Source organism: Lipophrys pholis, assembly GCF_963383615.2.
Source record: "Lipophrys pholis genome assembly, chromosome: 16".
Classification (NCBI taxonomy): domain Eukaryota; kingdom Metazoa; phylum Chordata; class Actinopteri; order Blenniiformes; family Blenniidae; genus Lipophrys; species Lipophrys pholis.
The window spans coordinates 375,014-399,803 of record NC_137634.1 but is presented as its reverse complement, the minus strand read 5'-3'; the positions used below and the strand labels follow the sequence as shown (position 1 = coordinate 399,803).

General features: G+C 49.5%; 1 protein-coding gene across 1 annotated transcript in view; it reads right to left on the bottom strand.

Annotated features, from left to right (window-relative positions):
- Positions 1–24,768, bottom strand: part of vps11 (VPS11 core subunit of CORVET and HOPS complexes) — a 25,443-nt gene extending 675 nt beyond the window's left edge. The window contains exons 1-16 of the mRNA XM_080482578.1: positions 24,537–24,768; positions 23,461–23,609; positions 19,679–19,814; positions 19,443–19,606; positions 19,111–19,358; positions 9,897–10,098; positions 9,379–9,530; positions 9,118–9,304; positions 8,901–9,044; positions 7,171–7,368; positions 6,895–7,056; positions 6,686–6,819; positions 4,681–4,883; positions 4,161–4,332; positions 3,859–4,081; positions 1–713 (exon numbers count right to left, since the gene is read on the bottom strand). The exon at positions 1–713 is cut by the window's left edge and continues 675 nt beyond it. Coding sequence (XP_080338704.1) covers positions 561–713; positions 3,859–4,081; positions 4,161–4,332; positions 4,681–4,883; positions 6,686–6,819; positions 6,895–7,056; positions 7,171–7,368; positions 8,901–9,044; positions 9,118–9,304; positions 9,379–9,530; positions 9,897–10,098; positions 19,111–19,358; positions 19,443–19,606; positions 19,679–19,814; positions 23,461–23,609; positions 24,537–24,678 — 2,769 coding nt within the window. The 5' untranslated portion in view covers positions 24,679–24,768 and the 3' untranslated portion in view covers positions 1–560. The remainder of the gene's footprint in view (positions 714–3,858; positions 4,082–4,160; positions 4,333–4,680; positions 4,884–6,685; positions 6,820–6,894; positions 7,057–7,170; positions 7,369–8,900; positions 9,045–9,117; positions 9,305–9,378; positions 9,531–9,896; positions 10,099–19,110; positions 19,359–19,442; positions 19,607–19,678; positions 19,815–23,460; positions 23,610–24,536) is intronic.
- Between the last annotated feature and the right edge of the window lie 22 nt (positions 24,769–24,790).

Below are 24,790 nucleotides of genomic sequence, written 5' to 3'. Positions count from 1 at the left end.
TTAATATTTACTGTAAGGAAATCCTCATTTTAACATTTAAAGTGGCGGTTGACCACATTCAGGTTGTGTATGTTTGGTTATTGCCCCTTTTAACTGTTGAGCTCCGCCTACGTCCCCCCAAGCCCCCTAATCCAGAATTCTGCGTATCGGAAACTAAAGGAAAAATCAATAATACAACTACTTAAGCATATGAGACAACATGATCAAAACCTTTTCCACATTAAAGCAAGAAAGCATCATGGATTTATTCACATTTTAACCCTCAAGCAGTTTCTTGACTTTTAATCTTGATGGACGGTTGAACCACAGACACTCAGCGAACCGCCGGCTTCAAACTGTACGGCTTGTGTGTGAAGCATGCAACGGACCAGCAGGGCGGCGCTGCTGCACCTGCAGAGCGATGGACCAGCAGGGCGGCGCTGCTGCACTAGCGGGGTGATGGACCAGCAGGGCGGCGCTGCTGCACCAGCGGGGTGATGGACCAGCAGGATGGCGCTGCTGCACCAGCGGGGTGATGGACCAGCAGGGCGGCGCTGGTGCAGCAGCGGGGTGATGCAGTTCTAGCTGGTCCTCTTGGTGTGGACCAGGTCTCTCTGCAGGTTGACCTCCAGACTCTTGCTGCCCGGCGGGTCGGTGACCAGGGTCAGCTTGTTGAAAACTCCTCGGCTGAAGTAGTCGGCCACAACCGAGAAGCCGTCGTTGGAGCTGCGCAGCTGGAAGAGAAGAAGAATGTGATGGAGACGGCGAAGCAGATCGTCCTGCAGAGGAAACGTTACCTGGAGCAGACGGCTGGCTCCTCCCACTAGAGCAGCTTCACTATGACTGGCTCCTCCCACTAGAGCAGCTTCACTATGACTGGCTCCTCCCACTAGAGCAGCTTCACTATGACAGCTGGCTCCTCCCACTAGAGCAGCTTCACTATGACTGGCTCCTCCCACTAGAGCAGCTTCACCATGGATGGCTCCTCCCACTAGAGCAGCTTCACTATGACAGCTGGCTCCTCCCACTAGAGCAGCTTCACCATGGCTAGCTCCTCCCACTAGAGCAGCTTCACTATGACTGGCTCCTCCCACTAGAGCAGCTTCACTACGGCTGGCTCCTCCCACTAGAGCAGCTTCACAATGACAGCTGGCTCCTCCCACTAGAGCAGCTTCACTATGACAGCTGGCTCCTCCCACTAGAGCAGCTTCACTATGACTGGCTCCTCCCACTTGAGCAGCTTCACCATGGCTGGCTCCTCCCACTAGAGCAGCTTCACTATGACAGCTGGCTCCTCCCACTAGAGCAGCTTCACTATGACGGCTGGCTCCTCCCACTAGAGCAGCTTCAGGATGATGGCTGGCTCCTCCCACTAGAGCAGCTTCACTATGGCTGGCTCCTCCCACTAGAGCAGCTTCACTACGGCTGGCTCCTCCTACTAGAGCAGCTTCACTATGACAGCTGGCTCCTCCCACTAGAGCAGCTTCACTATGACGCCTGGCTCCTCCCACTAGAGCAGCTTCAGGATGATGGCTGGCTCCTCCCACTAGAGCAGCTTCACTATGGCAGCTGGCTCCTCCCACTAGAGCAGCTTCAGGATGATGGCTGGCTCCTCCCACTAGAGCAGCTTCAGGATGACGCCTGGCTCCTCCCACTAGAGCAGCTTCAGGATGACGCCTGGCTCCTCCCACTAGAGCAGCGTCACTATGACTGGCTCCTCCCACTTGAGCAGCTTCACCATGGCTGGCTCCTCCCACTAGAGCAGCTTCACTATGACAGCTGGCTCCTCCCACTAGAGCAGCTTCACTATGACGGCTGGCTCCTCCCACTAGAGCAGCTTCAGGATGATGGCTGGCTCCTCCCACTAGAGCAGCTTCAGGATGACGCCTGGCTCCTCCTACTAGAGCAGCTTCACTATGACAGCTGGCTCCTCCCACTAGAGCAGCTTCACTATGACGCCTGGCTCCTCCCACTAGAGCAGCTTCACTATGACTGGCTCCTCCCACTAGAGCAGCTTCACTATGACAGCTGGCTCCTCCCACTAGAGCAGCTTCACTATGACGGCTGGCTCCTCCCACTAGAGCAGCTTCAGGATGATGGCTGGCTCCTCCCACTAGAGCAGCGTCACTATGGCTGGCTCCTCCCACTAGAGCAGCTTCACTACGGCTGGCTCCTCCTACTAGAGCAGCTTCACTATGACAGCTGGCTCCTCCCACTAGAGCAGCTTCAGGATGACGCCTGGCTCCTCCCACTAGAGCAGCTTCACTATGGCAGCTGGCTCCTCCCACTAGAGCAGCTTCACTATGGCTGGATTTATGCTGGGAACCACTGGGGGCAGTAGAGGCCTGGAGGTTAGAGAAGCAAACTGGGGATGGGTAGGTCTCTAGTTGGAATCCCACAGCTGACACGTCTCTGCTGTGGGTACCTGAGCATGACCCCTGACCCCAGCAGCTCCTCGTCCTAGAAACAGGATTGGTCAAACAAAGGAATTTCCCAGAGGAGACTGATAGAGTTGGATTAGTTTAATTTCCGTCAGCTCCACCTCAGCTCCACCTCAGCTCCACCTCAGCTCCACCTCAGCTCCAGGTGGGGTTCTAGTTGCTGCTGCTAACTTTCACTTAATAAATGAAACTTGACCAAATCCCTGAAATCACGTTCCTGTAGAGCGGCTGTCTGAAATGTTTCTGATATAAAATTCATTCTTTAGCCACAAAGCAGGTTTAACAGATTTTGTTTTCACACAAAGGTGAGGTGATGGAGTGATGAGGTGATGGAGTGATGAGGTGATGGAGGGATGAGGTGATGGAGTGATGAAGGGGTGAGGTGATGGAGGGATGAGGTGATGGAGTGATGAGGTGATGGAGGGATGAGGTGATGGAGTGATGAAGGGGTGAGGTGATGGAGGGATGAGGTGATGGAGTGATGAGGTGATGGAGTGATGAGGTGATGGAGAGATGAGGTGATGGAGAGATGAGGTGATGGAGGGATGAGGTGATGGAGTGATGAGGTGATGGAGAGATGAGGTGATGGAGTGATGAGGTGATGGAGGGATGAGGTGATGGAGGGATGAGGTGATGGAGTGATGAGGTGATGGAGGGATGAGGTGATGGAGAGATGAGGTGATGGAGGGATGAGGTGATGGAGGGATGAGGTGATGGAGAGATGAGGTGATGGAGGGATGAGGTGATGGAGGGATGAGGTGATGGAGGGATGAGGTGATGGAGGGATGAGGTGATGGAGGGATGGAGGGATGAGGTGATGAGGTGATGGAGGGATGAGGTGATGGAGGGATGAGGTGATGGAGAGATGAGGTGATGGAGGGATGAGGTGATGGAGAGATGAGGTGATGGAGGGATGAGGTGATGGAGGGATGAGGTGATGGAGGGATGAGGTGATGGAGTGATGAGGTGATGGAGGGATGAGGTGATGAGGTGATGGAGGGATGAGGTGATGAGGTGATGGAGGGATGAGGTGATGGAGGGATGAGGTGATGGAGAGATGAGGTGATGGAGGGATGAGGTGATGGAGAGATGAGGTGATGGAGGGATGAGGTGATGGAGGGATGAGGTGATGGAGGGATGAGGTGATGGAGTGATGAGGTGATGGAGGGATGAGGTGATGGAGGGATGAGGTGATGGAGGGATGAGGTGATGAGGTGATGGAGGGATGAGGTGATGGAGGGATGAGGTGATGGAGGGATGAGGTGATGGAGAGATGAGGTGATGGAGTGATGAGGTGATGGAGAGATGAGGTGATGGAGTGATGAGGTGATGGAGGGATGAGGTGATGGAGGGATGAGGTGATGGAGTGATGAGGTGATGGAGGGATGAGGTGATGGAGGGATGAGGTGATGGAGGGATGAGGTGATGGAGGGATTACCTGTCTGGTGAAGTGGTCATGCAGGTCACGTTTCTGGTCCTGAGCCCGCAGCATGTCCATGACCTTGCGGTTCTCCGGGGTGCAGGTGGGGCACTCGGCCTCGCTCTCGGCGTAGCTGTCGAAGCAGTGCTGGTGGAAGGAGTGGCTGCACAGGAAGTGGACGGAGGGCAGCTCCAGCGGGCTGTTGCACATGTTACACTTGGTCTTCTGGAAGATCTTGGCACTGTGGAAACAGCGTGGTGAAGGCAGTGGCTGCGTGGGGAACATGAAGCGTGCGCTCCAGGACCGGGACCCAGTCTCACCTGGTTTTCAGCTCCTGGATCTCGGAGCGCAGGTGAGCCGTCTCCTCGCGGTACTGTTGGATCTTACGCTCATCGTCCTGGATCTGCTGGCTCTCCCTCTGCAGCTTGTTGATGAGGTAGTCCTTAATGACCGACAGCGTGGCCGTGGAGTTGTGAGCTAAAGTCTGAACAACTGCAGAGGAACACAGGTCATCATCTCCCTGCTTCACACAGACGGTGAGAAACAGAGCATGAGAAACAGAGCATGAGAAACAGAGCCTGAGAAACAGAGCATGAGAAACAGAGCATGAGAAACAGGGCATGAGAAACAGAGCATGAGAAACATCGCATGAGAAACAGAGCATGATAAACAGAGCCTGAGAAACAGGTGGTGAGAAACAGGTGGTGAGAAACAGGCGGTGAGAAACAGAGCATGAGAAACAGGCGGTGAGAAACAGAGCATGAGACACAGGCGGTGAGAAACAGAGCATGAGACACAGGCGGTGAGAAACAGAGCATGAGACACAGAGCCCAGACTGACCGAGCAGTGGAGGCATGAGGTTGTTGCGGTCGATGTGCTGCAGAACCTCACTGATGAAGGCCTTGCAGTCTTCCTCCTTCCTGGAGAAGTAACCCAGAGCCTGTTCCCACAGGCAGACCTCCTGCTCTCCAAACCGCTGGCAGGCCTCCACCACCTTACTGTACTCCTCGTTCTGCATGTGGTAGTGCATGATCTGCTGGTAGCTGCACACACACACACACACACACACACACACACACACACACACACACACACACACACACACCGTCCTCACTGCCACATGTGGAACAGCACAACCGACTCATTTTACAGAGCAGTGGGAAACAATGTGGATAGAGAGAACCAGCAGGGGGCGCTAATGCTACTTTATGGGTGCAAACTGTTGTTAAACCCAGGAGGAAGAGAAGGAGGAGGAAGAGGAAGAGGAGGAGGAGGAGAAGAATGACCCTTTATAAGGCAAGTGACCATGATCAACAACTTCTCATAATCATGCAAATACTGTTGTGTTTTCACCTTTAGAAGAGACTTTATTTTAAATGGATAATTAAAGCATCTTTAGATCACAGGAGCGTAATAAACCTGATTAGACTTCAATAATCCAGGGTTTGACTCAGTAAGTGGCTCAGTTCAGGGTAAGAAGCGGTACGGACGCCGGTGTGGAAGACAAAAGGAATTGAATTGTACTGCGATTCAAACGTAAATAACTTTTGATTTCAATGACATTTAAGATCTTTCTTAATGAACTGATGGTTCCTCTGGTGCTCACCTTGTTTTCCAGTCAGAAAAAGTAAAGAGCTCCAGCTGATGACAACTGGACTTTATCCAGCAACACTCTAAATTGAAATTAAAACCTTTATACTGGAAGGATATTTAGTGTTTAATCCTTTACATTCCTACAGGCTGACACATTGTTCAGCCTGAAACCTGCGTGACAGAATCTTCTACTGACTGAGGTCAGTCATCTGTAAGAAGGAATCCTAACTCTCAAAGACGTCCACGTCCTCTCCTGGAGCAGAAAACCACATTATCAAGTGAAACTAAAATCACGAAGCTCCAACAAACTGGACATTAAGACTCTTCCTGATGTTTGAATGGACAGCATGGAGCTGCACCGCCAGAGGAAACGTTCACAGCACCGTGGAGTTCTGCAGAAATGTTTTATCTCACCTTCCCATTATTACCAGCTCTGGTATCTAATGTGTGTATTAAACAGAAAGACACACTGCGTGTCAGCGGGTTAGGGTTCAGGGCCGGTCCAGAAAGGGTTAGGGTTAGGGTTCAGGGCGGGTCCAGAAAGGGTTAGGGTTAGGGTTCAGGGCCGGTCCAGAAAGGGTTAGGGTTAGGGTTCAGGGCGGGTCCAGAAAGGGTTAGGGTTAGGGTTCAGGGGGGGTCCAGAAAGGGTTAGGGTTAGGGTTCAGGGGGGGTCCAGAAAGGGTTAGGGTTAGGGTTCAGGGCGGGTCCAGAAAGGGTTAGGGTTAGGGTTCAGGGGGGGTCCAGAAAGGGTTAGGGTTAGGGTTCAGGGCCGGTCCAGAAAGGGTTAGGGTTAGGGTTCAGGGGGGGTCCAGAAAGGGTTAGGGTTAGGGTTCAGGGCCGGTCCAGAAAGGGTTAGGGTTAGGGTTCAGGGCCGGTCCAGAAAGGGTTAGGGTTAGGGTTCAGGGGGGGTCCAGAAAGGGTTAGGGTTAGGGTTCAGGGCCGGTCCAGAAAGGGTTAGGGTTAGGGTTCAGGGCGGGTCCAGAAAGGGTTAGGGTCAGGGTTCAGGGCCGGTCCAGAAAGGGTTAGGGTTAGGGTTCAGGGCCGGTCCAGAAAGGGTTAGGGTTAGGGTTCAGGGCGGGTCCAGAAAGGGTTAGGGTTAGGGTTCAGGGCCGGTCCAGAAAGGGTTAGGGTTAGGGTTCAGGGCCGGTCCAGAAAGGGTTAGGGTTAGGGTTCAGGGGGGGTCCAGAAAGGGTTAGGGTTTAGGGCGGGTCCAGAAAGGAGGCTTGATAAACCCTACAGACGCTGTACTCACAGTTTGCCCTTTTCATACAGGTAGAGGACGCCTTCTTTAAAGTTGTGCATCTGACAGAGGACCAGGGCTTTATCGAACACCGTGTTGTCGCTCCTCAGCAGGGACACGGCTTCACCCTGAAGGACCTTCTTCCTCTGGAAACAGGAAGCAAGAAGCAGGCTGACCGGCTGAATTCAGGGTCTTCAGTGTTTGGCTGGTGCTGCTCTCACCTGGGGGTCTTGTTCGTGGGCCCAGTCCTGCAGCCGCAGCTCCAGCAGGGTGTCGTACACTCCTTGTGGAGAACGGGGGTCCACCTCGATCATGTGCTCCAGGAAGGCTTTCAGCTCCCGAGGATTGTTGGCAAAAATGGGGATGAACTCCTCGGAATTGGCCTGAAGGACGAAGGAGAGCAGGAGGGTCAGAGAGGACCTCACCGTCTGCTTGAAATGGTAACTGAAGACATGAACGTTCCACAAACCGTCACACACACAAGAGGAGATGCTGACCTTGTTGAGCCGGCTTCTGTCCAGGCCCTCCCCTCCCCCGGAGTCTCCTCTGGGCTGGTAGTTGGTGCACAAGCCCTTGAGGAGCAGCGTGGTGCCTTCAGGGACATGGTGCATCAGGGTTTTCCCATATCGCTTCATGTTGCTTTCAGCCTGATCGAAGGGCAGGCGGCCGATGTAACGCAGACCTTCCTGGTAGTTCTGAGCGAGGAGGAGGAGGAGGAGGAGGAGGAGGAGGAGATCAGTGATTGAGGAGAAGTGATGCTGCCTTTATGTGACTTTCAGTCGACCCCAAAGCTTTAGAACATCACTGACCTTCACTCGGAACACATTACTCTTTCCTAAACTTCTCATGAACAACATGTGTGACGGTTTCTAACCCAAAGAAAAGGTGTCGTCCCTCCTACTGCTTACTGAGGCTGTCGGCTTGTGAGGACTTGAAAGCAGAAACATTTATGAAGCACAAAACGAACCTCTGGTCTGAGAACTGCAGGTCTCAGTAAAACCACTGTAAAAACTTTAAGCAGTAACTTAAATACTTTGTGTTTAGATATTTCAGAGTACAAAAATCAGCTGCAGAAGCAACAAACTTTGAAAGTGTTGAGGAGAGTGGGAGAGTGATTTAAAAAATCAGAAGAACCCTGATGAGATGATGATGATGATCATCATCATCATCATCATCATCATCATCATCATCATCATCATCATCATCACCACAGACTGAACAGTTTGTGTTTCTCAGCTCTTGTTCAGCCAATCAGACGGCTTGCCTCCCAGGAACAGACTGACTCTGCTGTTCTTATTGGAGGGATCTGATTAAACATGAATAGAGTCTGTGAGCACACAGAATGGGAAACCTTGATGACTCTCCACCATCTCACCATCTACCATCGGTAAGTCGGGAGCTGCGGGGCAAGAGAAAGAGCACTGCGACGCCTCCGTCCCACCATGTTGTTTGTCCTGGACGGAACGGGGCGGGTTCTCCTGCGTCTCCACTGACAACAGTTGTGGATGGTACAGAAAGACTAACCGCTGAATTTTATGATTATTCATCACCGTTGAGGTAGCTAGCACTGCGGTACGGTTCCAGAAGGCGGAGCCACAATGCAGCCGTCTGCTGATTGGTCAGTGACGATCGTCAATCTGGACAAGCAGCAATATTTAAATATCTCCTCGCCGTATATATCCCAGTGTTGTTCTTCTCATACTTGCTCACTGGTTGTTTAGTGAACTAGTTTATTGAAATGTGGTGCTCCACTGCCCCCTGGTGTTCAGACGAGGTGCAGACGCTCCACTCAGTGACAGGAGGGGCGGAGCTTCAGCGTCCACGCTGCTGTTCACAAGGAGAAAGTCTATATTGTGTCACAGAGAACGGAGGCTCACAGCTGCAGCTCCGCCTCCTGAGCTGCAGCTCCGCCTCCTCCACATTGTTCACCCGACTACCGTTGGGTAATGACGTGACATTACTGTGTCGTTCACAACCCACCAACATTTTAACAGTATTCTCTGCGGTGGGACCCAGCGACAGAGTTATGTCTGGGTAAGCTGTACCGTACTGTACCGTACCGTGCAATACCGTACCGTACCGTACCGTGGTGGGACTGTAGCTTTAGACCTCAGAGTTTGTATTGATCACAAATGGTCTCTTGGTCGTAAGACTCCACAGCACGACATCCCGCAGCCTTCCTTCATACAGTTGTTAGCCTGACTCCTGCAGTTTAAGACTCACTCACCTTAAGATCTTCCAGCTGGATCTTCAGGTACCACTCGTGGTGCCTGTGCTTCTCAGCCAGGAAGACGGCGTGACTGTGGTAGCCCGCCTGCCGCAGAACCTTGATGGCGATCTCCACATCAAAGTGCACTTCACTTTCACTGCTCTGCAGAAACACAGTGTGTGAAGACGTTTTCCTCCATCGAGGCCCTGAGGGAGCCGGGCACCGCCGTCCTCACCTTGATGAACTCCTCCAGCTTGGAGCTGTCCTTCAGCTTGGTGTAGCAGTTGAGCAGCAGCGTGGTGTGGTCTGCGTTGGCCAGCGACTGTCTGTGCAGAGCCTGTAAGTAGGCCGTCAGGTTATGAATCCTCTGGGCATCCAGGAACTTCCTGATGACGTACGACGGCTCCAGTTTGCCGATGGTGCTGCAAAACCACTCAGTGTTAGCAAACACTGAGATGGTTTGAGAAGAGGAGGAGTGAAAGTGGGAGCTGGTTACCGGATGTACTGCTGGATGGCTCCGTCGTGGTCTCCCTTCAGGTACAGGTGATCGCCGTACTGCCTGAAGATCTCCGACAGCCCGTCGCTGTCCAGGTGCTGGCTCTTGGCCAGGTTGATGGCCATCACAAACAGGTTCTTCTTAAAGAGCATCTAGCAGGAGGAACATGGAGGTCATCCTCACCATGAAGCCAACAGTCAGCCAGCCTTCTGCTTTCATCAGGCTTTTCAATACACTGGCTCTTTTCTGTAGTCTCAGTACTGCAGCTACAAGCAAACACAGTGGACCTTCAACCTGGTCAATGTGCTTTCCCTTAAAGCTCCAGACAGAAACTGAACCTCACGTCTTCATGTTTCACCTTCAGTGGACATCTTTTCTGTCTCTATCAAACTTGAATGGCAGCAGATACTCACGCTTCATAGGAATCTAATAATAATAACAGGAACCAAACACTGTGGTCCTAAAGCTCCTGGTACTTTCAGTCATGTTCTCTCATGTAGACCTTATAAAGACCTGACCTCCAGCTTGGTCTGCGTGTCTTTCTCCTGCAGGACCAACATCTTCCCGTCTCTGGTCAGGATGTAGAAGGAGCCCCACTCCGCCACCACGTCGATCACATCTTCAAACCAGGAGCTGGAAGCAATGAACTTATTGTCCAGGTCGTAGATGGTGAGCAGCTGCTTGTCAGAGGAGGTGCTCTCCCTGCTGCCAAACGCTTCTCTGAGGAGGAGACAGAAGAGGAGGCAGGAGCAGGAGGAGGAGGCAGGAGGAGGAGGAGGAGACAGGAGGAGATAGAGGAGGAGGAGGCAGGAGGAGGAGACAGAGGAGGAGGAGGACGCAGGAGGAGACAGAGGAGGAGACAGGAGGAGGAGACAGAACGAGAGACGAGGAGACAGAGGAGGAGGAGGCAGGAGGAGACAGAACGAGAGACGGGGAGACAGAAGAGGAGGCAGGAGGAGGAGGAGGCAGGAGGAGGAGACAGAGGAGGAGGAGGATGCAGGAGGAGACAGAGGAGGAGGAGACAGAAGAGAAGGAGGCAGGAGGAGACAGGATGAGACAGAGGAGGAGACAGGAGCAGGAGGAGGAGGCAGGAGGAGACAGGAGGAGGAGGCAGGAGGAGGAGACAGAGGAGGAGGAGGATGCAGGAGGAGACAGAGGAGGAGGAGACAGAGGAAGAGACAGAGGAGGAGACAGGAGGAGACATGAGGAGGAGACAGAACGAGAGACGAGGAGACAGAGGAGGAGGAGGCAGGAGGAGACAGGATGAGACAGAGGAGGAGACAGGAGCAGGAGGAGGAGGCAGGAGGAGACAGGAGGAGGAGGCAGGAGGAGGAGACAGAGGAGGAGGAGGATGCAGGAGGAGACAGAGGAGGAGACAGGAGGAGACATGAGGAGGAGACAGAACGAGAGACGAGGAGACAGAGGAGGAGGAGGCAGGAGGAGACAGGATGAGACAGAGGAGGAGACAGGAGCAGGAGGAGACAGAGGAGGAGGAGACAGAGGAGGAGACAGGAGGAGACAGGAGGAGGAGACAGAATGAGAGACGAGGAGACAGAGGAGGAGGTAGGAGGAGGAGACAGAATGAGAGACGAGGAGACAGAGGAGGAGGAGACAGAGGAGGAGACAGGAGGAGGAGACAGAGGAGGAGTCAGGAGGAGACAGAGGAGGAGACATTTAAATAAAACAGAAAGAGATAGACCTTAAACGGTGCATTCCAATACATTCAGGACTAAATACTACATTGTGACGTGTAGATTTTGCTTCTTAACAGTAAAATATTTACTTTTCTCCTGGACAGTTTTGCTGATGATTCCAATATACTTAAAAATGTGTCTTTTTTCTTTTAAGGTAATAGCTTCTTTTCATTGGTGATGTATTTCACCCATACCTGTCCCTGCGCCTGTCAGTGCTCCTGTCCCTGTCCCTGTACCTGTCCCTGCTCCTGTCCCTGCTCCTGTCCCTGTTCCTGTACCTGTCCCTGCTCCTGTCCCCGCTCCTGTCCCTGCTCCTGTCCCTGTACCTGCGCCTGTCAGTGCTCCTGTCCCTGTCCCTGCTCCTGTCCCTGCGCCTGTCCCTGCGCCTGTCAGTGCTCCTGTCCCTGTCCCTGTACCTGTCCCTGCTCCTGTCCCTGTTCCTGTCCCTGTACCTGTCCCTGTCCCTGTACCTGTCCCTGCGCCTGTCAGTGCTCCTGTCCCTGTCCCTGCTCCTGTCCCTGTCCCTGACTCCCCTCACTCCAAACTCCTCTACATGTCCTTGTTTCTTCCCCCTGTAGTTCCACGTTGCCCCCCCCTGCAGCCTGGCCTGAGCAGCTGGAGACTCTGAACAGTGAACTAGTTTCTCTTCTCCTCTCATTAGTTTTAATAGAACATTAGATCTTCTTGGTTCTCTGCAGGCCTCCTATAGTTCAGTCCAACACTTTAGAACGTCAGTCACACTGAATTAAACTGGTGAAGGAACCAGCATGATTGTCAATACTTAGATCAAAATCTACATTTTCACAACAAAGAATATTTTATTCTCCAATGAAAGCATGGTGTGGAGTTATCTAAACAGGTGGCAACATTTAGGAAATTAAAGATGAGATCGATTTAGGTGTATAGATAGTCTGTAGATATTATTCCTCAACATCTTGGGAAGAAAGTTCCTGCTCTCTGCTTCAGCATTTGAACGCATCAGAATGAGTCAGAGAATTAGGAACCAATCAGAGGCCGCCTTTCAAACGTATAGACCACGTGGTATCACTTAACCAATCACGTTGCTCGTTACTGGGCATAATAAAAACCAGAATTCAGTAGTGAGTTGTTTACTCGAGCCGATAATTCGCTATATTTTGGCGAAAAAAGATTAATTCAAGCAAAATTAGACGATGACAAGTAGTGATGGACATTATATAGATATTTTAGAGGCTTTGAGCAACATGGATGCTATTTTCTGACTCTTTTCCAAACATTGACCGTCCAAATGACGGCGGCTGCCTAAAACTGTGGTGTGTAGAGACTCTGTAGTGACTCTAGTGACTCTGTAGTGACTCTGTAGTGAGACTCTAGTGACTCTGTAGAGACTCTGTAGTGACTCTAGTGACTCTGTAGTGACTCTGTAGTGACTCTGTAGTGACTCTGTAGTGACTCTGTAGTGAGACTCTAGTGACTCTGTAGTGACTCTGTAGTGACTCTGTAGTGACTCTGTAGTGACTCTGTAGTGAGACTCTAGTGACTCTGTAGTGACTCTGTAGTGACTCTGTAGTGAGACTCTAGTGAGACTCTAGTGAGACTCTAGTGAGACTCTGTAGAGACTCTCTAGTGACTCTGTAGTGACTCTGTAGAGACTCTGTAGTGAGACTCTAGTGACTCTGTAGTGACTCTGTAGTGAGACTCTAGTGACTCTGTAGTGACTCTGTAGTGACTCTGTAGTGAGACTCTAGTGACTCTGTAGAGACTCTGTAGAGACTCTGTAGTGACTCCATTGAGACTCTAGTGAGACTCTGTAGTGACTCTAGTGACTCTGTAGAGACTCTAGTGACTCTGTAGAGACTCTGTAGTGACTCCAGTGAGACTCTAGTAACTCTGTAGAGACTCTGTAGTGACTCTGTAGTGAGACTCTAGTGACTCTGTAGAGACTCTGTAGTGACTCCAGTGAGACTCTAGTGAGACTCTGTAGTGACTCTAGTGACTCTGTAGAGACTCTAGTGAGACTCTGTAGTGACTCTAGTGACTCTGTAGAGACTCTGTAGTGACTCTGTAGTGAGACTCTAGTGACTCTGTAGAGACTCTGTAGAGACTCTGTAGTGACTCCATTGAGACTCTAGTGAGACTCTGTAGTGACTCTAGTGACTCTGTAGAGACTCTAGTGACTCTGTAGAGACTCTGTAGTGACTCCAGTGAGACTCTAGTAACTCTGTAGAGACTCTGTAGTGACTCTGTAGTGAGACTCTAGTGACTCTGTAGAGACTCTGTAGTGACTCCAGTGAGACTCTAGTGAGACTCTGTAGTGACTCTAGTGACTCTGTAGAGACTCTAGTGAGACTCTGTAGTGACTCTAGTGACTCTGTAGAGACTCTAGTGACTCTGTAGACTCTGTAGTGACTCCAGTGAGACTCTAGTGACTGTAGAGACTCTAGTGACTCTGTAGAGACTCTGTAGTGACTCCAGTGAGACTCTAGTGACTCTGTAGAGACTCTGTAGAGACTCTGTAGTGACTCCAGTGAGACTCTAGTGAGACTCTGTAGTGAGACTCGGTAGAGACTCGGTAGTGCGACTCTGTAGTGAGACTCTAGTGACTCTGTAGTGATACTCTAGTGACTCTGTAGTGACTCTGTAGAGACTCTGTAGTGAGACTCTAGTGACTCTGTAGTGACTCTGTAGTGAGACTCTAGTGACTCTGTAGTGACTCTGTAGTGACTCTGTAGTGAGACTCTAGTGACTCTGTAGAGACTCTGTAGAGACTCTGTAGTGACTCCAGTGAGACTCTAGTGACTCTGTAGAGACTCTGTAGTGACTCCATTGAGACTCTAGTGAGACTCTGTAGTGACTCTAGTGACTCTGTAGAGACTCTGTAGTGACTCCATTGAGACTCTAGTGAGACTCTGTAGTGACTCTAGTGACTCTGTAGAGACTCTGTAGTGACTCCAGTGAGACTCTAGTAACTCTGTAGAGACTCTGTAGTGACTCTGTAGTGAGACTCTAGTGACTCTGTAGAGACTCTGTAGTGACTCCAGTGAGACTCTAGTGAGACTCTGTAGTGACTCTAGTGACTCTGTACTCTAGTGACTCTGTAGTGACTCCAGTGAGACTCTAGTGACTGTAGAGACTCTAGTGACTCTGTAGAGACTCTGTAGTGACTCCAGTGAGACTCTAGTGACTCTGTAGAGACTCTGTAGAGACTCTGTAGTGACTCCAGTGAGACTCTAGTGAGACTCTGTAGTGAGACTCGGTAGAGACTCGGTAGTGCGACTCTGTAGTGAGACTCTGTAGTGAGACTCTAGTGACTCTGTAGTGATAGTCTAGTGACTCCCGAGAGACTCTGGTGACTCTGAATAGACTCTAGTGACTCTGTAGTGAGACTCTAGTGACTCTGTAGGGACTCTGTAGAGACTCTGTAGAGACTCTGTAATTAGACTCTAGTGACTCTGTAGGGACTCTGTAGGGACTCTGTAGGGACTCTAGTGACTGTAGTGAGACTCTAGTGACTCTGTAGTGAGACTCTGTAGGGACTCTAGTGACTCTGTAGACTCTGTAGAGACTAGTGACTCTGTAGTGACTCTGTAGTGACTCTGTAGTGAGACTCTAGTGACTCTGTAGTGTCTCTGTAGTGACTCGGTAGAGACTCTGTAGTGAGACTCTAGTGACTCTGTAGTGACTCTGTAGTGAGACTCTAGTGACTCTGTAGAGATTCTGTAGAGACTCTGTAGTGAGACTCTAGTGACTCTGTAGTGACTCTGTAGTGACTCTGTAGTGACTCTGTAGTGAGACTCTAGTGACTCTGTAGAGACTCTGTAGTGACTCCAGTGAGACTCTAGTGAGACTCTGTAGTGACTCTAGTGACTCTGTAGAGACTCTGTAGTGACTCCAGTGAGACTCTAGTGACTCTGTAGAGACTCTGTAGAGACTCTGTAGTGACTCCAGTGAGACTCTAGTGAGACTCTGTAGTGAGACTCGGTAGTGCGACTCTGTAGTGAGACTCTAGTGACTCTGTAGAGACTCTAGTGAGACTCTGTAGTGACTCTAGTGACTCTGTAGAGACTCTAGTGACTCTGTAGACTCTGTAGTGACTCCAGTGAGACTCTAGTGACTGTAGAGACTCTAGTGACTCTGTAGAGACTCTGTAGTGACTCCAGTGAGACTCTAGTGACTCTGTAGAGACTCTGTAGAGACTCTGTAGTGACTCCAGTGAGACTCTAGTGAGACTCTGTAGTGAGACTCGGTAGAGACTCGGTAGTGCGACTCTGTAGTGAGACTCTAGTGACTCTGTAGTGATACTCTAGTGACTCTGTAGTGACTCTGTAGAGACTCTGTAGTGAGACTCTAGTGACTCTGTAGTGACTCTGTAGTGAGACTCTAGTGACTCTGTAGTGACTCTGTAGTGACTCTGTAGTGAGACTCTAGTGACTCTGTAGAGACTCTGTAGAGACTCTGTAGTGACTCCAGTGAGACTCTAGTGACTCTGTAGAGACTCTGTAGTGACTCCATTGAGACTCTAGTGAGACTCTGTAGTGACTCTAGTGACTCTGTAGAGACTCTGTAGTGACTCCATTGAGACTCTAGTGAGACTCTGTAGTGACTCTAGTGACTCTGTAGAGACTCTGTAGTGACTCCAGTGAGACTCTAGTAACTCTGTAGAGACTCTGTAGAGACTCTGTAGTGACTCTGTAGTGAGACTCTAGTGACTCTGTAGAGACTCTGTAGTGACTCCAGTGAGACTCTAGTGAGACTCTGTAGTGACTCTAGTGACTCTGTACTCTAGTGACTCTGTAGTGACTCCAGTGAGACTCTAGTGACTGTAGAGACTCTAGTGACTCTGTAGAGACTCTGTAGTGACTCCAGTGAGACTCTAGTGACTCTGTAGAGACTCTGTAGAGACTCTGTAGTGACTCCAGTGAGACTCTAGTGAGACTCTGTAGTGAGACTCGGTAGAGACTCGGTAGTGCGACTCTGTAGTGAGACTCTAGTGACTCTGTAGTGATAGTCTAGTGACTCCCGAGAGACTCTGGTGACTCTGAATAGACTCTAGTGACTCTGTAGTGAGACTCTAGTGACTCTGTAGGGACTCTGTAGAGACTCTGTAGAGACTCTGTAATTAGACTCTAGTGACTCTGTAGGGACTCTGTAGGGACTCTGTAGGGACTCTAGTGACTGTAGTGAGACTCTAGTGACTCTGTAGTGAGACTCTGTAGGGACTCTAGTGACTCTGTAGACTCTGTAGAGACTAGTGACTCTGTAGTGACTCTGTAGTGACTCTGTAGTGAGACTCTAGTGACTCTGTAGTGTCTCTGTAGTGACTCTGTAGTGACTCTGTAGTGAGACTCTAGTGACTCTGTAGTGACTCTGTAGTGAGACTCTAGTGACTCTGTAGAGATTCTGTAGAGACTCTGTAGTGAGACTCTAGTGACTCTGTAGTGACTCTGTAGTGACTCTGTAGTGACTCTGTAGTGAGACTCTAGTGACTCTGTAGAGACTCTGTAGTGACTCCAGTGAGACTCTAGTGAGACTCTGTAGTGACTCTAGTGACTCTGTAGAGACTCTGTAGTGACTCCAGTGAGACTCTAGTGACTCTGTAGAGACTCTGTAGAGACTCTGTAATTAGACTCTAGTGACTCTGTAGGGACTCTGTAGGGACTCTGTAGGGACTCTAGTGACTGTAGTGAGACTCTAGTGACTCTGTAGTGAGACTCTGTAGGGACTCTAGTGACTCTGTAGACTCTGTAGAGACTAGTGACTCTGTAGTGACTCTGTAGTGACTCTGTAGTGAGACTCTAGTGACTCTGTAGTGTCTCTGTAGTGACTCTGTAGTGACTCTGTAGTGAGACTCTAGTGACTCTGTAGTGACTCTGTAGTGAGACTCTAGTGACTCTGTAGAGATTCTGTAGAGACTCTGTAGTGAGACTCTAGTGACTCTGTAGTGACTCTGTAGTGACTCTGTAGTGACTCTGTAGTGAGACTCTAGTGACTCTGTAGAGACTCTGTAGTGACTCCAGTGAGACTCTAGTGAGACTCTGTAGTGACTCTAGTGACTCTGTAGAGACTCTGTAGTGACTCCAGTGAGACTCTAGTGACTCTGTAGAGACTCTGTAGAGACTCTGTAGTGACTCCAGTGAGACTCTAGTGAGACTCTGTAGTGAGACTCGGTAGTGCGACTCTGTAGTGAGACTCTAGTGACTCTGTAGAGACTCTAGTGAGACTCTGTAGTGACTCTAGTGACTCTGTAGAGACTCTAGTGACTCTGTAGACTCTGTAGTGACTCCAGTGAGACTCTAGTGACTGTAGAGACTCTAGTGACTCTGTAGAGACTCTGTAGTGACTCCAGTGAGACTCTAGTGACTCTGTAGAGACTCTGTAGAGACTCTGTAGTGACTCCAGTGAGACTCTAGTGAGACTCTGTAGTGAGACTCGGTAGTGAGACTCTAGTGACTCTGTAGTGACTCTGTAGTGAGACTCTAGTGACTCTGTAGAGATTCTGTAGAGACTCTGTAGTGAGACTCTAGTGACTCTGTAGTGACTCTGTAGTGACTCTGTAGTGAGACTCTAGTGACTCTGTAGAGACTCTGTAGTGACTCCAGTGAGACTCTAGTGAGACTCTGTAGTGACTCTAGTGACTCTGTAGAGACTCTGTAGTGACTCCAGTGAGACTCTAGTGACTCTGTAGAGACTCTGTAGAGACTCTGTAGTGACTCCAGTGAGACTCTAGTGAGACTCTGTAGTGAGACTCGGTAGTGCGACTCTGTAGTGAGACTCTAGTGACTCTGTAGTGATACTCTAGTGACTCCCGAGAGACTCTGGTGACTCTGAATAGACTCTAGTGACTCTGTAGTGAGACTCTAGTGACTCTGTAGGGACTCTGTAGAGACTCTGTAGAGACTCTGTAATTAGACTCTAGTGACTCTGTAGGGACTCTGTAGGGACTCTGTAGGGACTCTAGTGACTGTAGTGAGACTCTAGTGACTCTGTAGTGAGACTCTGTAGGGACTCTAGTGACTCTGTAGACTCTGTAGAGACTAGTGACTCTGTAGTGACTCTGTAGTGACTCTGTAGTGAGACTCTAGTGACTCTGTAGTGACTCTGTAGTGACTCTGTAGTGAGACTCTAGTGACTCTGTAGTGACTCTGTAGTGAGACTCTAGTGACTCTGTAGAGATTCTGTAGAGACTCTGTAGTGAGACTCTAGTGACTCTGTAGTGACTCTGTAGTGACTCTGTAGTGACTCTGTAGTGAGACTCTAGTGACTCTGTAGAGACTCTGTAGTGACTCCAGTGAGACTCTAGTGAGACTCTGTAGTGACTCTAGTGACTCTGTAGAGACTCTGTAGTGACTCCAGTGAGACTCTAGTGACTCTGTAGAGACTCTGTAGAGACTGTGTAGTGACTCCAGTGAGACTCTAGTGAGACTCTGTAGTGAGACTCGGTAGTGCGACTCTGTAGTGAGACTCTAGTGACTCTGTAGTGATACTCTAGTGACTCCAGAGAGACTCTGGTGACTCTGAATAGACTCTAGTGACTCTGTAGTGAGACTCTAGTGACTCTGTAGGGACTCTGTAGAGACTCTGTAATTAGACTCTAGTGACTCTGTAGGGACTCTGTAGGGACTCTAGTGACTGTAGTGAGACTCTAGTGACTCTGTAGTGAGACTCTGTAGGGACTCTAGTGACTCTGTAGACTCTGTAGAGACTAGTGACTCTGTAGTTAGACTCTGTAGGGACTCTAGTGACTCTGTAGAGACTAGTGACTCTGTAGTTAGACTCTAGTGACTCTGTAGGGACTCTGTAGGGACTCTAGTGACTCTGTAGTGAGACTCTAGTGACTCTGTAGTGAGACTCTAGTGACTCTGTAAGGACTCTAGTGACTGTAGTGAGACACTAGTGACTCTGTAGTGAGACTCTAGTGACTCTGTAGGGACTCTGTAGGGACTCTAGTGACTGTAGTGAGACACTAGTGACTCTGTAGTGACTCTGTAGTGACTCTATAGGGACTCTAGGACCAGAGACCCTGCAGAACCAGACCCTCTGGTGTTCAGTGAGTTCCTACTTGCTGGGTGACTTCCTTTCCTGGGTGAGGAGCAGCAGGTAGCCGCGGTGCCAGTGGGCCAGCAGCTTGTGTCCATCGAAGGCGAAGCAGGGCCCGCGCTCGTCCGGCTGGTACAGGAACACACACTCGTCTCCGGCCACGATGAACTGGGAGTCCTGGGACGGGTCGGTGAGGGAGGAGCACTGCAGAGCACAGCCATGGGAGTCCAGCTCCAGGCGGGGGTAGTCTTTGACGGACAGGGTGTAGCACTGGGTACAGGAGGAAGAGGAGGAAGAGGAGCCGTGAGCCGGAGGCCAGAAGAAGAAGTGAAGACGACGGCAGGAAGCTCCTACATGGACTTTCTCCAGCGTGGCCACAAACAGGTGAGTCACTTTGGCCACTTGGCGGAAGGTGAGCCCGGTGACGGGGCTGCTTCCTTCATGCAGGCTCACAGTTTTGCTGTGCCGGTCTCTGGTGATGTCGCCTTTCGTCAGGACGATGCTGCCGTCGGTGAAACCTGTCAAACACAGAGCGTCCTGTCAGCCGGAGAGACAGAGGGGTTCTACAGCGGCACCTGCCAGAGTCTCACCGATGGCCATGAAGTTCAGGTTCTCATGGACGCTGAGGCACGACACTTCAGTGGGTTTGTTCCCAGGGATCGCAGGAAAGATCCTGGTGCACAGAGGATTTCCACTGTCTCTCTTGTCTAGGTTCCACACTTTGACCTGAGGAATGAGACAATGAGGCTCAGTGAAAACATCCACAGTGTGAAGCTTCATGAAAACATCCACAGTGTGAAGCTTCATGAAAACATCCAGTGTGAAGCTTCATGAAAACATCCACAGTGTGAAGCTTCATGAAAACATCCAGTGTGAAGCTTCATGAAAACATCCACAGTGCGAAGCTTCATGAAAACATCCACCGTGTGAAGCTTCATGAAAACATCCACGGTATGAAGCTTCATGAAAACATCCACAGTGTGAAGCTTCATGAAAACATCCACCGTGTGAAGCTTCATGAAAACATCCACAGTGTGAAGCTTCATGAAAACATCCACGGTATGAAGCTTCATGAAAACATCCACAGTGTGAAGCTTCATGAAAACATCCACCGTGTGAAGCTTCATGAAAACATCCACAGTGTGAAGCTTCATGAAAACATCCAGTGTGAAGCTTCATGAAAACATCCACAGTGTGAAGCTTCATGAAAACATCCACAGTGTGAAGCTTCATGAAAACATCCACAGTGTGAAGCTTCATGAAAACATCCAGTGTGAAGCTTCATGAAAACATCCACAGTGCGAAGCTTCATGAAAACATCCACCGTGTGAAGCTTCATGAAAACATCCACGGTATGAAGCTTCATGAAAACATCCAGTGTGAAGCTTCATGAAAACATCCACAGTGCGAAGCTTCATGAAAACATCCACCGTGTGAAGCTTCATGAAAACATCCACGGTATGAAGCTTCATGAAAACATCCACAGTGTGAAGCTTCATGAAAACATCCACCGTGTGAAGCTTCATGAAAACATCCACAGTGTGAAGCTTCATGAAAACATCCACAGTGTGAAGCTTCATGAAAACATCCACAGTGTGAAGCTTCATGAAAACATCCACCATGTGAAGCTTCATGAAAACATCCACCGTGTGAAGCTTCATGAAAACATCCACAGTGTGAAGCTTCATGAAAACATCCACAGTGTGAAGCTTCATGAAAACATCCAGTGTGAAGCTTCATGAAAACATCCACAGTGCGAAGCTTCATGAAAACATCCACCGTGTGAAGCTTCATGAAAACATCCACGGTATGAAGCTTCATGAAAACATCCACAGTGTGAAGCTTCATGAAAACATCCACCGTGTGAAGCTTCATGAAAACATCCACAGTGTGAAGCTTCATGAAAACATCCACGGTATGAAGCTTCATGAAAACATCCACAGTGTGAAGCTTCATGAAAACATCCACCGTGTGAAGCTTCATGAAAACATCCACAGTGTGAAGCTTCATGAAAACATCCAGTGTGAAGCTTCATGAAAACATCCACAGTGTGAAGCTTCATGAAAACATCCACCGTGTGAAGCTTCATGAAAACATCCACCGTGTGAAGCTTCATGAAAACATCCACAGTGTGAAGCTTCATGAAAACATCCACAGTGTGAAGCTTCATGAAAACATCCACCGTGTGAAGCTTCATGAAAACATCCACGGTGTGAAGCTTCATGAAAACATCCACCGTGTGAAGCTTCATGAAAACATCCACAGTGTGAAGCTTCATGAAAACATCCACAGTGTGAAGCTTCATGAAAACATCCACAGTGTGAAGCGTCATGAAAACATCCACCGTGTGAAGCGTCATGAAAACATCCACCGTGTGAAGCTTCATGAAAACATCCACAGTGTGAAGCTTCATGAAAACATCCACAGTGTGAAGCTTCATGAAAACATCCACGGTGTGAAGCTTCATGAAAACATCCACAGTGTGAAGCTTCATGAAAACATCCACAGTGTGAAGCTTCATGAAAACATCCACCGTGTGAAGCTTCATGAAAACATCCACCGTGTGAAGCTTCATGAAAACATCCACCGTGTGAAGCTTCATGAAAACATCCACAGTGTGAAGCTTCATGAAAACATCCACAGTGTGAAGCTTCATGAAAACATCCACAGTGTGAAGCGTCATGAAAACATCCACCGTGTGAAGCGTCATGAAAACATCCACCGTGTGAAGCTTCATGAAAACATCCACAGTGTGAAGCTTCATGAAAACATCCACAGTGTGAAGCGTCATGAAAACATCCACCGTGTGAAGCTTCATGAAAACATCCACAGTGTGAAGCTTCATGAAAACATCCACAGTGTGAAGCTTCATGAAAACATCCACAGTGTGAAGCTTCATGAAAACATCCACGGTGTGAAGCTTCATGAAAACATCCACAGTGTGAAGCTTCATGAAAACATCCACAGTGTGAAGCTTCATGAAAACATCCACAGTGTGAAGCTTCATGAAAACATCCACAGTGTGAAGCTTCATGAAAACATCCACAGTGTGAAGCTTCATGAAAACATCCACAGTGTGAAGCTTCATGAAAACATCCACAGTGTGAAGCTTCATGAAAACATCCACAGTGTGAGGAGGAAGTTCGCTTCTGATTCGACAGTTAAGAGGAAAGTTAAAGGCTCATATTCTGCTAAATCCACTTTCTGAAGGTTCTCCAGCAGTACTACTCGTCCCCATACCTGGACTGACGTCCCAGAAGTGAAGACAGTCTGTCCTCTCTGTCCCTGGCTTGTTTCAGGTTTTAAAAAGTGTGTTGCTCCAACCAGCCAATCAGAATCAAACCCTGTATAGTGTCTGTTTAGCCAATCCTAATCAAGGTAGGCCCTCCCTTTGACTCCTCCCACAAAGAGGCAGCTCTGCTCTGGCACATGGCACCACGAGAGGAAGTACTTCCTCCTCTTCCCAAGATGGGCATGTGTGGGCGGAGCCAGTCCAGCTCACACAGACACAGCAGATTCTGAATGTAGCTCCTATGATCCAATATTCAAATGAGGAAAATCAAGGAGGAGCTAGAAACTTAGAATACTGAAGGTTTCTGGACCGACCAGACCAGGAGGAGGAGGAGGAGGAGGAGAACAGGAGGAGGAGGAGGAGGTGACCAGGAGGGGGAGGAGAACAGGAGGAGGAGGAGAAAAGGAGGAGGAGGAGGAGGAGGAGGAGAACAGGAGGAGGAGAACAGGAGGTGAACAGGAGGAGGATGTGAACAGGAGGAGGAGGAGGAGAACAGGAGGAGGAGGAGGATGTGAACAGGAGGAGGAGGAGAACAGGAGGAGGAGGAGGTGAACAGGAGGAGGAGGAGAACAGGAGGAGGAGGAGGTGAACAGGAGGAGGAGGAGGAGGAGAGAACAGGAGGAGGAGGAGAACAGGAGGAGGAGGAGGTGAACAGGAGGAGGAGGAGAACAGGAGGAGGAGGAGGTGAACAGGAGGAGGAGGAGGAGGAGGAGAACAGGAGGAGGAGGAGAACTTTAAGGGAAAAAGTGTTGTTATGTATTGATGTCAGAATATTTTAGACATTTGAAGTAACACATGAACTCTGCTCAACAACCAGTATGAATTTGTAAAACCTTTATTCTATTTGTTAAAATACTGAGAGGAGCTATCACTAATCCTTGTTTCATACCAAGACCACATTGGACCAGGTCCAGATGGAAAACCACTAAACCTGCTGAGGCCCTGCACAGGCCTGCTCAATCAGGAAACAACTATATCACCATGATTGTGATCAACTACAGGAATAAGGTTTTCACAAAGTGCTGCTCTGCAGGTCAGGTCATCTCCCCCTGAAGTAACCCGAGTTCTTCCTGGTCCTACCACAGGGTTGATCCCGTGCTCATCCTGGCCCACCGACACCAGGATGCTGTGCTGCTTCAGCTGGTACAGGTGAGTCACCCGCAACTTGTAGGCCTGAAACGGAGTCAGCTGCAGGGAGCGCGTCAGAAGCCAGATCTTCCCATCCATATGTGAGAGGTCAGAGGTCAAGGACAGATATCTCTGCAGGACGCGGAACTTCATCATCTTCATGGCTCGGTGATTTAGGGGGCGGGGCATGAGATAAACATGAGATTAACGCACCTTTAGTTTCTATCATCAGTGTTTCTTCCTTTCACTTCATCGCTCATCTTCTTTTGACTTGTCATGTTTCTGACTTCTGCAGTGTTTAAATAAAGAAGCCAATCCAGATTATCGATCCCAGTTCAGTTAGTCAACCCAGATTATCGATCCCAGTTCAGTTAGTCAACCCAGATTATTGATCCCAGTTCAGTTATTCAACCCAGATTATTGATCCCAGTTCAGTTATTCAACCCAGATTATTGATCCCAGTTCAGTTATTCAACCCAGATTATCGATCCCAGTTCAGTTAGTCAACCCAGATTATTGATCCCAGTTCAGTTATTCAACCCAGATTATTGATCCCAGTTCAGTTATTCAACCCAGATTATTGATCCCAGTTCAGTTAGTCAACCCAGATTATTGATCCCAGTTCAGTTAGTTCAGTGCTTCATGTATTGTGCTACTCTGTGCAGGTCTGAGAATAAAGCATCTTCCTGGAATCAGCCTCGGACAGGATGTAATGTGGCTCGTGGACCTCTGGAGGTGTAGAAGGTTCCTTTCAGGTGAATCAGTGAGTTTGAGTGACTGGACAGGTGAGTCCCTGGTTAGCAGTCATGTCACGGTGCAGACTCACACTGACATTAAACTAAACTTTGCCGGTGTGATGCGGGGAAAAACACCAGGACTGGAGATTTTCCCAGCTCAGTTCAGAACACAGAATTCTAAACACAGAACCTCAGTTTACCTGTTCCCACCTGCTCATTCTGCCTTGTTGTGGTTAGCAGTAGCTGTTAGCCACATAGCATCACATTAGCTCAACTGTCGTTAAAGGATATCTCCTAAAACGATGTGACCCCGGCCAGAGTCGCACACCGATATTCCCTTCGGAAGGACGAAGTCTTTCCCGCTGTCCACCGGGTCCTTCACCGTGTCTTTATCAAAGAAAACGAATTTTCTCCACTGAAGGAAAGCTGCCATCGCCTTAGCTTAGCTTAGCAGCCTGGAACCGGAAGGTGTCATGTGACAGAGGGTCACGCGACTGAGCGGCGTCTTCTTCTTTCATTTAATGGCGGGTTGCAAACAGCTTTCA